The 15,730-nt window shown below is 42.5% G+C and overlaps 1 protein-coding gene across 5 annotated transcripts in view; it reads left to right on the top strand.

Annotated features, from left to right (window-relative positions):
- The first annotated feature begins 715 nt into the window (after window positions 1-715).
- The window catches only part of LRGUK (leucine rich repeats and guanylate kinase domain containing), a 41,268-nt gene continuing 26,253 nt past the window's right edge, over window positions 716-15,730 (top strand). For 4 of the 5 annotated variants that reach the window (XM_039571634.1, XM_010410011.4, XM_010410009.4 and 1 more), the window contains exons 1-9: window positions 716-987; window positions 2,906-3,013; window positions 3,633-3,714; window positions 4,715-4,815; window positions 5,184-5,265; window positions 7,400-7,524; window positions 10,338-10,481; window positions 13,303-13,383; window positions 13,998-14,084. In XM_039571634.1, coding sequence (XP_039427568.1) covers window positions 805-987; window positions 2,906-3,013; window positions 3,633-3,714; window positions 4,715-4,815; window positions 5,184-5,265; window positions 7,400-7,524; window positions 10,338-10,481; window positions 13,303-13,383; window positions 13,998-14,084 — 993 coding nt within the window. In that variant the 5' untranslated portion in view covers window positions 716-804. The remainder of the gene's footprint in view (window positions 988-2,905; window positions 3,014-3,632; window positions 3,715-4,714; window positions 4,816-5,183; window positions 5,266-7,399; window positions 7,525-10,337; window positions 10,482-13,302; window positions 13,384-13,997; window positions 14,085-15,730) is intronic. The other variant, XM_039571635.1, reaches the window with a different exon arrangement.

The raw sequence follows: 15,730 nt of genomic DNA, 5'->3' as shown, positions 1-15,730 counted from the left end.
ACAGAGTTCTATTTCTCATATATATATATATATATATATATATATATATATATAATTAACATTTCTAGGTCTGCTCCAGTGAAACTGGAGGCACAAAACTCACTTAAAGTCATCCCTTTAGGGGAGGAGGAGAGACACAGTAATTTACTAATCCCTAACAAGAAGTGTTTTCCCCTTCAATATTTTCACCTTGAAATCCCCCTTTAATACTCTTTTTGGCCCTCCCCAATGGAATGGAACAATCACATCTTATAGGTGGGATTCCATATGAGCCATGGCACACATGGAAGCCATTTGCATCCTCAGACGTGTCAATGTTAATATGCAAATAGGGCTTAATGAGGGTCTGGGTTAATTGATGGTTGATCAAAGACGTAGAATAAACACTTTAGTCTCCCTCCACGCACTGAGGTGGCAGTAAAGGCTCTGTCTTCGCCAGAGAAGACACCTCTTTATCTCCTTAAATTGACATATTTATAACGTTTATAAGTTTGTCCTGCTCCTCGACGCGGGAGCGAGACCAATGGCTGCCTGAGGGAGGCGGACTACAACTCCCAAGATGCTCCGCGGCCCAGCGGACGCGGCGAGGGTGCGCTGCGCTGAGAACTACACCTCCCATGCTGCACCGCTGCACGCTCTGCGCTCCTATTGGCTGACGGTGCAGTTGGCGCGATCCCCGCCCTCGGTGGGAGCAGCTCTTTCCGTCTCCATGGCAACGAGCAAACAAATGGCGGCGGCCGGACCTGAGTGGGGACGGGACCGATAGCGGAGTCCCCTCCTCCCCCTCCCTCCTTATCACAGCTCATGGCGGGCGGCGAGGAGAACGGCGGAGAGGGCAGCCTCGGGGAGCGGCTCCCTCCTTCTCATGAGCCGCCGCAGCCCCTCGCACAGGGGCTCCCCGAGGAGCAGCCCCAGCTCGGCCCGCCTCACCGCAAGGACGAGCAGGAGCAGGACGGCGAAGAGGAAGAGGAGTCAGAGCGCTCAGAGGTTCAGCTCAGGGCTCCCCAGCTACTTGGGGAGGGGTGTGTGCTTGTGAGGGAACTGCCCTTTTCCCCCTCAGTGTAGATGCGGGGGAAAGAAGGGGGAGTGAATGGGGGAACCTCTCATTTCTGCCTTGTTTAGGGTCCCTTCCATCCCCGTGCTGTCCAGGGTACTTCTGGGTTGTCCCTCTCTCCCAGAAAATCAATTAGATTGGAAAAAACTGTGAAGGTAGTCAATTCAAGCCATTAATCCAGGACTGCCAAGTTTCCTGGCCATATAAAACTACAGATAAACTGGCACATGTGTGGCCAAATGAAACCCCTTTCCTGTTCAAATTCCCAGCCCTTAGCTTCAACAAGCCCCAGGACACAAGTGAATTTTCTCTCCCTGCCCTGCTGGGTTTTAAATCCCAATACCACGAAATACCGCCTCATATTTTGCCTCGTGGAAATGCTCTCCCTTGCTCTAACATGTAGGTGCTATCACTTCGGTGACTACATTATTTATCTTGGTCCCTAGATTAGCAATTGTCGTGTGGCTCCTCCGAGCTTATAGGAATTTCACAAGCCACTGGCTGATTTTCTCGTTAAACCCACGCACTGGTTCATTAGTGCCATCTGTCAAGCAGCCTCTTCAGCAAAGATTTGTTTTCTCTGAAGAGCAGCGCCGGGCTGCTCATGCTGAACAACTGTAAAAGGGCTTCCAATAGAGTCCATATTGGGGTGCAGCAGTGGTGTTAGTGCTGACTTGCTGAGATGTTCGCATCCGTAACGATGTCCAAAAGAGAGGCTGGGAATAAATCCTCACAGACCGATGTCTGTAGAGCAGGTGGTGAGGGGGATCTTTCCTCCTGACTCACCCACCTTTGTCAAGTGCTGTGGTACATTTATACAGTAAATTTTGCTTAATGTTGCTATGTCATCACAGCATCATCGCATACACCTGGAACTAATTTACATAGCACGATCTCAGGGTTATCAGATAATTCTTTGCACTGTGCAGGCATTTCCCCAGTTTGGGGGTCTGGGGGGTCTTTGATGAAGGCTTCTAAAGTCTTCTTCACACTTGAACTTTTCCACTTTATCTTCAGGCCATGCACAGTTATGGTGCTCTTTGGTCCATCTGGTCTTAACCGGCCTAAATTCTTTGTTTTTTGGCTAATTGGCTTTGGCTTGCCAATTTCTCGTTAGTACTACACTTACCTACCTCTAAAACTATACACCTGGTAAGTTGGTTTGGTTTGTTTTCCTCTCTCTTTTTGTCTATTCCACATTTAAGCAGCTAGTTAACTATATACCAGCCATTACATTGCATAAAAAGTTATTAATATTAGATTATATGGGTATCAACAGTCATGATTCAGGTTATATAAGCATCAGGTTATAGGTGTACAAGTTATGATTCAGGCTACATAAGTAAAAGCTGTGATTCAGGCTATATAAGTAGAGAAGGCTGTGCTTCAGGTTATCTTGATAAAAAGTCATGATTTAGGTTATACTGATATTAGGTTACATAGATTTATAACCCAAGCTAGATAAGCACTTTGTAACTTTGACTTTTATAAGTCCGCGGCCGTAATCGATGGGAGCTGCGTGGCTCAACGTCTTGGCAAATGGGTGCTGTGCTTCGACCAGGAGGGAGAAAATTTGAAACCCCAGCAAAAACATGATGAACTTTCTTAAACGTATCGAGCTGGCACGTGGCATGTTTCTGTTTAGCTGTTTTGAGGGCAGCACCCGTCACTTCCCCTAATGCCTGCTGCCTCGGTGGGGTGGCGGAGTGTTGAAAGCAGCGTTTGATCGAGGACTTTTATTAAACCCTGTTCCCACTTGAACCCCAGCAGCCTCTGGATTCTACCAAGCGTGGGATTCCCCTGCATAAATCTCCCCTTAATCCATTCCTCCCCTTTCCTGGTGTTGTATAGGGTCGGTTGGAGGGAGTGTTGGACGAAGACACCGCCACTGAGGGACTCCACACCTTGGGCTACTCGGCCCCTGGGACTGAATATGTTTATCTTCATCTGACGCTTCCAGTAAGTACAAGCAAAAAAAAAAAAAAATCAGTTCAAGGTGTTTCCCTGCACAAATATTTCCTTTTCTTAACAGCAAATAGTTGGCCTAGTAAAAATAAAAAAAAAAGTCACGAGAAAGATTTTTGTCTCTGCCTGCCAATGCTGTTTCATGTACGGGGTTTTTGATCAGACTCAGAGCGGAGGAGATTTTTTGGGGTTTTTTTTTCCTGTAGTAGCAACAGCAGGAAGGTTTTTCCTTATCCAGGTGTGAAAATGTTTCTTCCTGCTTCAGTCAGCTGGAGGAAAAAAGCAGAGGAATGTGTGAAACACCTGAAAATGCTGCGTTCAGGAAGTTAAAATGGTTGTGTCTTCTCAAAGATCTCTGCTGCCCCTCCCTTTTCTGTGCAGCTTTGTTTCCCTGGCGTTTTTCCTGACTGCAGCTCTCTTTTTGTTGTTTCCAAGTCCTTCTTTTGACCTTTTCTCCATTGCTGGCTGCTCTAACATCACTTTCTGTAGATGTCACCCTGTCTGGAGGGACCTCGGGACACCTCTCCGATGTCTCCTGCTCCTGTGCAAGCTGAGTTTACAGAACCAGTTATTAAAATGATTATTAAAATCCCCTTCCTTTTCCTTTTTCCAGGGTCGTGAGTTGAGTGACATCAGCATTCTCTCTGGATACATTCACCTACAGAAAATGGAGCTTTCCTCCAATAAAATTAATGGTATGGAGTAAATACACTGCAAGTTCTTGGGTTGTGAAATCATTTCAGATGAGAAAGGCACTGGAGCACGGAGCTTTAGTGTCACAAAGCCTGGCTGACATTTTAATGGTGTAAAATATTCCAGCTCCACAGAACCAGGCTTGATCTCCTCGGAAATATCCATGGCCCATTAAGACCAGCATATGTTTATCAGTGGCAACATGGAGCTTAAACTCTCAGTTTATTACCCAGAGATAAAATCCCAGCAAATATGTCAAGGTTGAGGCAGAGATTTGACAGAATATTTCAAGTTATGCCTGGTATGGTTTTCCCAGCCTTAAGTTTTCCCTCGTCAAGGGTGACAAAAGGGAAAAAAATTACATTGTTTACCTTTAGAAAGGTGACAAATGGAGACTGGGATAAACTCCATCAGCTGCTCCTTCTCTCTGTGTCTTTTTTTTTTTTTAATTTAACGTCAAGTGGAAGAAGCTGTAGTGGGGCAGCCACATCATTTCTTTCGAGTTCCTTTCACTTGAGGTGCTGGAGTCCAATAATAGCAGCACTTTTGTAAAGCAGCTCCTCTCCCTGCTCATTTTAATAAGAGGTTTTTTTTCTGTGGAGGCCAGATATGAACAGAGCAGGCACTTTTCCATAGCAACCACTCATTTACTCTTCAGCTGTGGCCTAAATACTTTTCTCCACTAATTGATAACTCAGGACAGAGTGAATCTGTCATTCTAGAGGTGGATAGAATATAAAAATATATTCTTGCTTATAGGCAAATCAATTGACATGATGAAAATTAAATGTAGAACCTGGATATTTATTCTTTGTGGTGTATAAACCATTTTTTTTCCTCTAGGAGAAGGAGTTAATAGATCTGATTTCTGCATTTTGGGCATCACTTTCTGAATGTGCAGCTACAAATTGATTCTTAATTGCTCCAGGATGTAATTATCCCATTTTGCCATGATGATCTCTGCATTCAGGCACAGGATTTGACATTTTGTTTCATTTCTAGATCTTTCCTGTATCAGTCACATGCCTTACTTAATGGAGCTGAATGCTTCCAAAAATGAACTGACCACATATTTCAATTTTAAACCACCTAAAAACCTCAGGGTAAGTCTGAAAAAAAAAAAAAATAAAAATTAAGGTTTAAATTCAAAGAGATTTTCTGAATCTAAGTTAGATGTTGTGTTTGGGTACAGGCAAAAGTCAATTTTTATTCCTCCTTATTCTTCTTTCTTACCTCAGTTCACATTTTAACAGCTTTTCCCACTGTTCGGCTCTGTCTTTTATTTATGCCTTTTATTTATATTTATGTGGATATTTCTGTGTATTTGATTTATGTTTCTTTATATGGATTTTATTTATGTCTTTTATTTTCTTCCACACTGAACCCCTGTGTGCAACACACAGCGAACTCCCAGCCACAGGAAGTGCTGAAGAAATAACCCCAAACTCCTCTCTTTTTTTTTGCCTTTTAGGAAGTAGATTTTTCACACAATCGAATCCCAAAAATGCAAGATTTAGCAGCATACCACTCACTCACTAAACTCCTGCTGGATTGTATCCTTTGGGGAATCTTGAATGGGAGAAAAGTGGCTTTTTTTTCTTTGCTGTTTCTTCACATGAAAACCTGTTTTCTTTGTATTTTCCCTTTCATGTCAGTTTTGTCCTTAGAACTGAGATTAAATTGTAATTCTGAGACTGATCTTAATTTACTTAAGCATTCAAAGTGGGCACATTTGGGCAGATTTTCCTGCTAGAGGAACAAAAAACCTCCTTTTTGTGTCATGGAAAAGTAAAAGGGGAGATGTCCCACAGTCTCTGCATGGCAGAGGTAAGAAATTACATTAGAAAAAGATTTTTAAATACCAGAGCTTAACACGGAATCACCTTGGAACACTTAAATAAAACAGGAATTTGTTGTTTCATCTTAGGCCCAGCTAATTATGCAGGACAAGGCTGCTTCACTGCAAAGAATTTTGAAGTAAAGGAAAACTTCCTGGAGTTTTTGAGGGAAGCACACGGAGCAAAGGTTGTTCTGCTCCCCACTTCCTCCCTCATCCCAATTTCTGGAATTGGAAGCGCTTTTCTGGCAGAAACCTGCTAAACAGGAACCTGTAAATTGATGTTTCAGAGCTGTTTTCCCAAGGCTTTCCCTAAAGATTCCTTCCTGGAGCTTCACGTTGCCCTGCTGCCTTCAAATTGCATCCTGAGAGCTCTCGAACTTTTCCTTTTTTTCTTCAGGAATTGCATCCTGATTCTCTGCTCCCTGAAAAGGAGGAGACAGGAGTAATTTTCTGTCTCTTGCCCATTACCAGCTGATATTAATCCAATGCCTGTTCCACAGGGGAGCAGAAGAAGCATTTGCAGGGCACTCAGGTGACGTTATTCCCGAGTTACGAAGGGTGCAGGTGACACAAATCCTGTCACAAAATGGCACCGAGCTGCTCTCCTTTTTGCAATTCTAATTTTCCATCACAGAGCAAAAACCCTCCAGCAAAATGAAAAAGGAGAGGGGAAAAAAGAAAAGATCAGAGATTTGTATTGTGGGTCTGATCTGTAGGGTTTGATTTGGTTTCGTGCAGCTGCCTTGAATTTCTTCATTTGTCAAGGAAGGTGGTGCTGAAATGGGGACAAAAGTGTTTTCATGGCCACAGAAGAAGCCCCTGAGACAGAGGAGGATGAGGGCAGGATTGGAAATGCAGAATTCAGAACAGCAAAGTGGTGCCAATCCGTGTCAAACACTCCTCACCAAAGACCTGGCAGACAGAACAATCGCATTTTTAATCCTAGATGAAAAAAAATACTCTCTGAGATACCCTGCAGAAGCAGAAGTGTTTGGCTTGCATTCACACTGACAGTAATTAAGCTTCTCTTACCATTTTTAAGTGAATTATGATGCAGATGATAAAGTCGTTATTGCCTTTTGTGTGCACACACGAGCACACCTGACAGGTTTATGTAGGATTTGTAAAGGTTTATAAAGGAATTGTCTGGGAGGAACTGCCCAAACCAGAAAGAGACACAACTTGGACAAAAATATGTGACAATGTAAGATGAAAGTACGTGACAAAGCTTTCTATTGAATCATTAAGAGGCTAAAATTGATTGTATTATTATTCAGCACTGAGCAATTTGCTGCCTCATGTCGATGCTTGTGGCTTAAACTGTAATTTTTCCTTGTTCAAACTTTTACCTATTCTTGCCTAATTCCAATTAAAAAAGAGTCCTCTCCCTGAAGCAGAGTTTCATCTAATTTTGGGCAGATCCAGAGTCAGGTTCCTCTCACTTCGTCCATTTAAAGGAGAAATTTGAGACGGATTTGTTGTCCAAGGTGCTTTGTTTAAGGAATTTGAGGAGTTCTGTTAATGCTGAAGTTTGCTGAGAGGAATCCTAACGACTGGTACTGCTGCTTTTAACTGTAATGTTAATTTAAAAGACACTTTTTCCTCTCAGGACAGATGGCCAGGGTAGAGAAGGTATAATTTAGAGTGAAATAACCCCATAAAGTATCACTGGTTGGTATGACTTGAATAATTTGGGCAGGATGCTCAGAGCAGTGGGATTTAAAATTCCTGACGGTGAAGCTTTTGCTGCCCACACCATAAAATTGGACTCCAGTTGCTAATTTACCACCTAATTACTGCTCAGGTTTTGTGTCCAGGTCTTTTTTTTTCCTGAAAGCTCTGCATAGATAATGAGATTGAGGAGATCCGAGGGCTGGAGAAGTGTCACAGCCTGACCCAGCTGGGTTTGTCCCACAACAGACTCACTGCCATCAGGGGCCTGGAGAATTTGCCTATCAGAATCCTCAATCTGGTAAGAAAGAAAGAATTCTGATGGTTTTCCTGCCTGTCTCTTACCAATATATCAATACCTTAATAAATATGAAGATTATCACATAATTTTTCAGAGATATTTGCAATACTGTGCTTTTTTTCTAATTAATACTACAAAATTTTGCACAGAAACACAGCTCAAACCTGTTTTTAATGCAATCCAGCTGCTCTAGAAACAACAGGCTGCTTTTAACAGCTTTTACTTTGTAATAAGAAGTTAAAAATATTTAATGGGACTTTAAAAATAAGTCCCAGAAAACCTCATAGCTCTATTTGGCTGCATTAGTTTTAAGCACCCACATAAATATTTGAAGTGAAGTGAATGAATCCCTTATCAGGAATAGAAATATTCTTTTCTAATCCTTTAAAAAAAATTTAAACGTTTTTCTTCTGTTCTGTAGGAATGGGTGTGGAAAATACTGACTCAGATTGGCCCTTGGCTGCTTCAATATTCAGGGAAGGTGTTGACATTTTGCATGTTTTGAATAATATATTCAAAGAGTGTTAATATAATTATGTTTCACATCTGTAATACCTCCAGGAGCTCGCAGTGATTCCCTCAGCAGCGATAAAATGGAATTTGGTCTCATTTTTACTGGAGAAGATTAACTCAGATTGGCCAAATCCCATCTAAATGTTCTGAAAGGAGCTTCTAGGAGTGTGAGGATCTTTTCTCTAAATACTTTGAAGCTCTTTTCTCTAAAAAATTTGAGCCACAGCAATTCCTTCAAGCATTGTGTGCCGAGATTTCCTGGTTTGTTGAAAGGCCTAATGGGAATTTCCTTGGGAATCTGCTCTGTCCAGTGTTGGGAGGTTGTGTTAACAACTAAACCTTATGGATGTCCCTCAGTTTGGTTTTTAGGTGCTGGTATCATTAGTGATAACACTGCTTGTCTCTTTTCATTAGCCAAGGAGAGAGTCATGTGGAAGTTATGGAAACAGGCAGATTTTAGTGGAGCATTTTCTTTGGCTAATTAGAATAAAATGCAGGTTTGGGGGTTTTTTTTTTTAATTTTTATCCTCTCTCTTCCCAGTGATTCAGCTTTCTCTTCCATTTTCCCTTGAGCTTTTTAGGTTGAAAGTTTGGGAGGAGGACTTCAAAACCTGTAAATTCTGCCTTGCTCTACCAAAAACCCTTTATTCCGCTCAGGCTTGCAAGGAAAAAAATAAAATAAGAAGCACAGCTAGAATGAACTGGACTCTTAGGAATTTTCTGCTTGGGAAAAAAAAAAAAAGAAAGGATCTATCCCCAAATCCCTTTTGTTCCCAGAATTTTCTGGGCACCTCTGGCCCAGCATTTTGCAACTCCCGGCTCCGAGTGTATCTGATTAACCAGAGGTCTAACAAAGCTCAGGAGCAGAGAGGGAGCCTCCATGCTATTAATAACCTAATTAAACATTTAAAAGTCAGGAAAAATGTCAAGGACAGACAACTGGATTAACATTAGAGGCAGCTGGCTTGTTTATTTCAACAGTTCCTAAATATTTATTAATAGGAGATGAGGCTTCCGAGCTTTCAGCACAAGGTGAGGCTGATGGCAAAATAAAACTTTGCAAGGTTATGGAGAAAGAATCCTGTGGAGAGGCCATCTGGGAACATGTGGGAATCGCTGGGACAGGGAGGAGCAGGGAATTGCTGTCCCTGCTTGGAGTTTGTGGCAGAAATGAGGCTCTGATTGGTGAGGCCCTGAGAAATGAAACCATCCTGAGGCCAGTGAGAAATCAGGGCCTCATTTGAAAGAGCCCTGAGAGTTGGTTATGGGTTCTCAAAAGTTTGGGTCATTTCACGTGTGAAAGTCTGGAAGAACTTACAGGAAAGAAGGGGGTTTTTAATTATTATTTTTTAATCATTTCTGTGCTGTCACTGACAGTGAATAAAGCCTTCACTTAATGTGCATTAATAGGAACTTATGTATTCCAGAGAGATTTTTGTATCTTATCAGGGAATCATTGAATCATGAAAGGTTTGGGTTGGAAGGGACCTTAAAATCACCCAGTTACAACTTCAACACCTCCCACCATCCCAGGCTGCTCCAAGCCCCATCCAGCCTGACTTTGGACACTCCCAGGGATCCAGGGGCAGCCCCAGCTGCTCTGGGAATTCCATTCCAGCCCCTCCCCACCCTCCCAGCCAGCAATTCCCAATTCCCAATCTCCCATCCAGCCCTGCCCTCTGGCACTGGGAAGCCATTCCCTGGCTCCTGTCCCTCCATGCCTTGGCCCCAGTCCCTCTGCAGCTCTCCTGGAGCCCTTTTAGGCCCTGGAATGTGCTGGAAGCTCTCCCTGGATCCTTCCCTTCTCCAGGTGAACAACCCCAACTCTCGGCCTGTCTCCTCTATATCCTACCTTAATTTTTTTCATTATTTATTCTGCAATCACAAGTGTAAATAGAGCCATGATTGCAGAGGGAAATTCAATGTATTTATGTATATATATTCCATAATTTTCCGTGCGTCTCTGCGTTCTAAATTTTGAGTTGGATGGTGACAGGAGTGTTCTTGGGGCCAATATCAGCTTTTAAAAAATGTTAGAGCTCTTTTTATTGCTGTTGTCTCTTCAAGGTGAGTTGGAGATAAGCTGATCAGCAGAGAGTTGATTCCTTTTTCCAGGAGCTGGAACGTGTCACATCAGGATGTGCATGAGGCTAAATGCATAAAGGCCTGTTTGTGACAGGATTCTCCGTGACAAAGAATCCTCCAATCCAACAAATGACTCTTTTTTTTTTCCCCCCTCAGGAATGTTGTTTTCCATTGAGTTTTACCTGCAGTTTCTCTGCTTCCATTTTTTCCCTTAGAGCTTTAACCAGATTGAGAAGGTGACTGGGCTGAAGAGCTTGAAAACCCTGCAGAAGGTGGATCTGTCCTGCAATAAAATAAACAGTCTGCAAGGCTTGGAGGAACATGATCTCCTAGAGGTGATTAACCTGGAGGATAACCAGGTACCACGCTCCAGGCTGAGCTCAGCTTCTCCTAACAACGCATAATATTTTAATTTTTTAAAACTCAATTCCTTGAAGGGACCCAAAAAAATCATCCAGCCCTGAAAGAAATGAATATTAGAAAAGATCTTTTCCTTTGGTATTTCCCATGTTGATTCCTGGTGTCCTCTCAGCCCTTATTTAATATCTTGGGTGGGTTTATCTTCACTCAGGTGTCCCTTTAGTGCTCTCACACATCAAGAACTCGCAGTGCTCCCCTGGCTGGATCAGACAGGGATGAGTTTGCAGCTTTTCCAGCTTGATTATTCCAGAGGATCTTTACTTACACCACAGCTCTGCTGCTGCCAGCCCTCGGGGGGGTTCTTAATATCTCTCAGCCCAATTTTATGGCCACAGATTCTTCTGAGCTCTCAGCTGGAAACTCCCTGGAAGGCAGAACTGCAAGAACTCCCTTAAAAAGCGGCTTTTGTCGTGCAGCACAATTTTCTGTACTGGAAGTACAATGGCACCATCCAACTCATTTGAATTTTGAATGCCAAGCCAAATATCCACAATAATTTCGATATTGATCTTCCAGCGTCCTTAACTGAAAAAAAAAACCAACCCATCAATTCATGAATCACTTTGACATCAAAGACAGATCTGTGAGGAGAAAAAAAAAAAAAAAGAAATGCAGGAAAATAAAAATATAAAGCAGCAGTGGAACATTTTCTGTCATTTTGCCCCACTCACAAGACAGATTTAGAGGATTTAATTCAAGTCACTGGGGATTCTTTTTCTCCCTGTGTTTAGGTTGACATTTAAAGGTACCTCAATTGCAGCAGACAGGAAACTCTCTAATTATTAACATTAATAACACCACTTCCATTGCCTTATTTATTTTCCACTGTTCTTTAACAGCACATAAAAACCTCTTAATTTTACCTCATCAAAACTTGCCTCTTTGAACGATGTTATTGCAACTGAGTCACCCTTTTCTGAACATTGCCTTCTGAAGAATAATTTAAAGGGGAGTTCTAATTAATTAAAATATGGAGTTACTTCAGCTCAGAACCTCTCAGAATGATCTTAAATTCTTGGGTTTTTCAAAAATGGGCACAGTAAGTTTATCTGCAAACCAAGCCTCTTGTAAACATTCTGTGATTTTCAACTGTTGATGGCTGGAATTCTGGGATTTTTTTAAGAAATCCACTCAAATCACATTTAACTTGGTCAAACGTGTCCTGGGTGGGCTTCTTGTTATCTCAAAGTGAGTAGTGGGTTGGCTGTGGTTGAGGTTTATGGTTTTAGACACTTTAGACACAAGGATTGAGTACGAATTAGGGAGAATCCGAAGTGGTTTAGGTTCAGTTGGGCTTTCAGTGTTTAAAAGGGACTATAAAGGAGATGGAGAGGGACTTTTTACATGGAAAAACACAAACAGGAGAAAAGGGTTTTACACTAAAAGAGGAGGGATTTAGATTTTATTAGGGAGGAATTGCTGGCTGGGAGGGTGGGGAGGGGCTGGAATGGAATTCCCAGAGCAGCTGGGGCTGCCCCTGGATCCCTGGAAGTGCCCAAGGCCAGGCTGGACACTGGGGCTTGGAGCAGCCTGGGACAGTGGAGGTGGCACTGGATGGGTTTGAAGGTCCTTCCAACCCAACCCATTCCAGGATGATTCTCAGATTCCATCTTTCAGCAGTGAAAGAAAACCAGGCTTGTTTGGGGCACAAAAACCTTGAGTAAACCCAAAAACTGAGTGCCCGGCTTTCCTTTGTGCACAGATGAGACCACAAATGTACCCCTTTTTCTTCTTTTTTTCTCTACATCCCAAGTTCTTTTACTCAGAGTTTGAATTGAGACGCAGGAGATTGATGATTCTTGTTGGGACTTAGTTGTTTATGATATCAGTAGCACAGCTGCACAGAGTGTGCCTCTTTGTTAGAAGGGTGGGAAATGGCCATGAGTTTTACTTTTCCAAGCTTTTTAAAGTCTAAACTAACCAATAATGAGATATGTTTTTACTTACAACCCAGATACTAACTTTTCAAGTTCTGCAGCGCAGAACTTTTGACCCAATGATAGAACATTCAGATTTGTGAAGAAGAAGGAGAAGAAAGAGGACACAAATCCACACCCAAACCCCTCCATTTTGTAACCTATTCTTACTATATCCCCTAAACATAATTTTCTACATTTCTACGTATTTTTACCCTGTGACATAACTTTTAATTCCTCAGCAACTACCTCAGTGTTAGCACACAATTTAGGAAACTTTTCCCAGGGTTTTGGATCGAATGCAGTGTGCTTCTGAGGATCACTGTCTCTCAGCACTGAAAGGCTGAAACCCTCAGCAGCCAGGGTTCCAACACAAATAGACTGGACCCTCCAGACCCCCTGATTTATCCCTCTGGATACATCCAAGGACAAAAATCCGGGTCCTTTTTAGCCAAGTGCTGCAAGTTCTGTAGGATGAACTTGAACTTCAGTGAAAAGAAACTCATAGAAGGGTTGGTTTTTTTTTTGTAACTACTCAGCCAGAGCACGAATTTAACTGCAGAATTGCCTCACTTAAGCACATCAGCACATAAAAGCCAAATGTGTTAGGGCTTGACATTTGAAAGAACTGGAAAAACGCAGGTGCTTGGAAATTGCTGTGTGCATTATCCTGCTGCTCCAGCTCCCAGCCAAGTTGTCTTCTTTTGTGCCTGGAAGTGCCTCATTGAGTGCAGTTAACTTGTAAACCCCTTTTGTGACTTGTAATGATTTTTTTTTTAATGCCCACATTTGAAGAGCAGGGATTAAAATACTTTCTTTATGCTCTGTTTCTGTCCTTGATCAGGTGGCTGAGCTGAGTGAGCTTAAATGGATTGGAGATCTGCCTCTCCTCAGAGTTTTAAATCTTCTAAAAAACCCTCTACAGGTAAGCAAGAACCAAAAATGAGAACCTAAACGTGATGGTTTGGAGCACACCAGAATCCTTTCAGCCTCAGTTTCTGTCTCTAGAAGTGGACAGGTCATTTGTCCTGAGGGATCAAAGATAATTCTATCCCGACTCATGTGATTTCCAAATTTTGTATGAATTTTACAGTCATTTCTGATGGCAGAAAGAAGAAAAATATTAAGACTTTAATTTTTTCTTGTAATTGCCGGGTTTTTATTGGTTTTTATGAGACTGGTCTGACATGGCACACAATGAAATTAGCAGGGAAAAGTACCTGAAATAAACTTCTCCTGGATTTCCATAATCTGAAAGGCTTCTCCTGCTCAGATGTCCTTCTCCTAAGCAAAGTCTGATCATATCCCTTTTTAAATTCCCATCTTGGCCTTGTGAATATTGTGGTTACAAACTTTTGAACAACTCAGCTCCCACTGAGCTTTTGAAGGGTCAGTTTGGGCAGTGTTTTGACACCCTTCAAGGTAAAAAACTTTCATATTGCAATGTATTAAGGCCAATTTAATTTCAACCAATTGGAATGAAATGCTGGCTGGGTGAAATTAAGGATTTTTTGTCAAAATGGAAACTTTGTCCCTCAGGAACAAGGAGAGTATTGGCTCTTGGCGATTTTCACATTGCTCCAAATCACAGAGCTGGATCTCAAGAAGGTTTCAGTGGAAGAAAAGGTAAGAAAACATCATTTCATCGTGGAATTTTTCTAAATAAAGAAGATAAAATCTGTGTTTGCAATTGTAGGAAACCTCCTCCCCCAAAACCTGCCTTACAGAAGTTCTGTTGGATTAGAAACCTTCCCCTGTTGTGGTGCCTTAAGTGGAATTTGGTTGCTGCATGTCCTGTATGGGCCCAAGCCATGCTGGAACTGCTGTATTTCAGGGAATTATCCTTTCCAAATGATCCTTTCAGGAAACCCATCACTCCCAACTTTATCTGTATAAATTTTGGAGCTCTTTAGTGCCAGGCTCTCTTCCATCCTGAACACACAGACGACGATACCAGAGTGTAATTTACCCCAACTACCCAAGGTGTTGATCTTATTCTTTGTCTTGTGTGCCAACCTGTTTTCCTCTCAATATAATTTTGAATATACTAATGAAATTTTTCCTTCTCTATGGACTGTAAAAGTAAACCTGAGTGACTGGTTTAGACCAGCATTTCACTTCTGAGTGAAACTATCTATTTCACAAAGTCCTCTCCTCATGTGATTTTAGGCTGCCTCCTCTAGGCTCAGGAACTCTCTTGCCAAACAATTTGGAGGCACCAGCTCTTCTGTCTCACTGACACCAAATGGATGTGCAGGGATGTGGGTTGGGTCAGGAGTATAGTTTGGAAGTGGAATTCCTACTTGTCCAACTCGCCACGTTTGATTCTCACCGTGGAATAGTCTTGCAATAAAAGAGCTGAACTTCCTCCAGGGTACCCTTGAGCAGCTGATGTGCCCCAGGATGCACCCACTGTGCTTCCAGCCACTAATTCAGAGCAAAGGACCACATCAGAGCTAAAACGAGTTCCCTCCTCCTACTTTCCCCCTGAAAAGTGGGGACATGGAGCTCTCAGTACGGAATGTTTCCCTGTTTCACCGTGCTGCTGGCTAATACAGGCATGGCTGCCACACAACCATAGAATTCTAGGCTGGAAAGGACCTCGTGGTTTATCTGGTCCAGCCTTTTTTTGGGAAAAGCACAAGATGGTGCAGCCAAATCCTACAAGTGACCAACATTAGGGAATCCACCATTTCCCTGGGGAGATTATCATGGAATCCAGAATGATTTGGGTTGGAAGGGGCCTTAAAGCCCATCTAGTGCCACCCCTGCCATGGGCAGGGACACCTTCCACTGTCCCAGGGTGTTCCAAGTCCCATCCAACCTATTCCTGATTATTCCAACGGCTGATTGGTCTCACTGTGAAAACTTTATACCCCATTGGAATTGTCTGGGTCGTTCTTAACCTATTTCTGAGTGTGTAGCGTTAATAACCCCCAAAATGCACAACTCATTAGTGGTCAGCAGAGCTTCCAACAGAATGGATGGAGGGAATCCTTGGAGTCTGAGTGCTCTCCCTCCCAGGAAAGACAGGAAGGCATTGTCAGGAGTTTGCTCACTTTGTTAATGCCCGTTCTGTTCCTTTTCCGATGAATAAACGAGTGGCTTCAGTCCCCAAGGGTTTGAGTTTGGCACCTTCCACCAGCGCTGAGAGGATGCAAATTAATGGATAATTAAAACCTAAGCGAAATTGCTTCGCATCCTATGTGGCATCCTGTTTCCTTCCTGGGAAAAGGTTGAATATATTAAACATGGTGAGCAGTGTCTGGCTG

The sequence above is a fragment of the Corvus cornix genome, chromosome 1A, assembly GCF_000738735.6.
Source record: "Corvus cornix cornix isolate S_Up_H32 chromosome 1A, ASM73873v5, whole genome shotgun sequence".
Lineage (NCBI taxonomy): Eukaryota > Metazoa > Chordata > Aves > Passeriformes > Corvidae > Corvus > Corvus cornix.
This window is presented reverse-complemented; position numbering and strand designations above follow the sequence as displayed.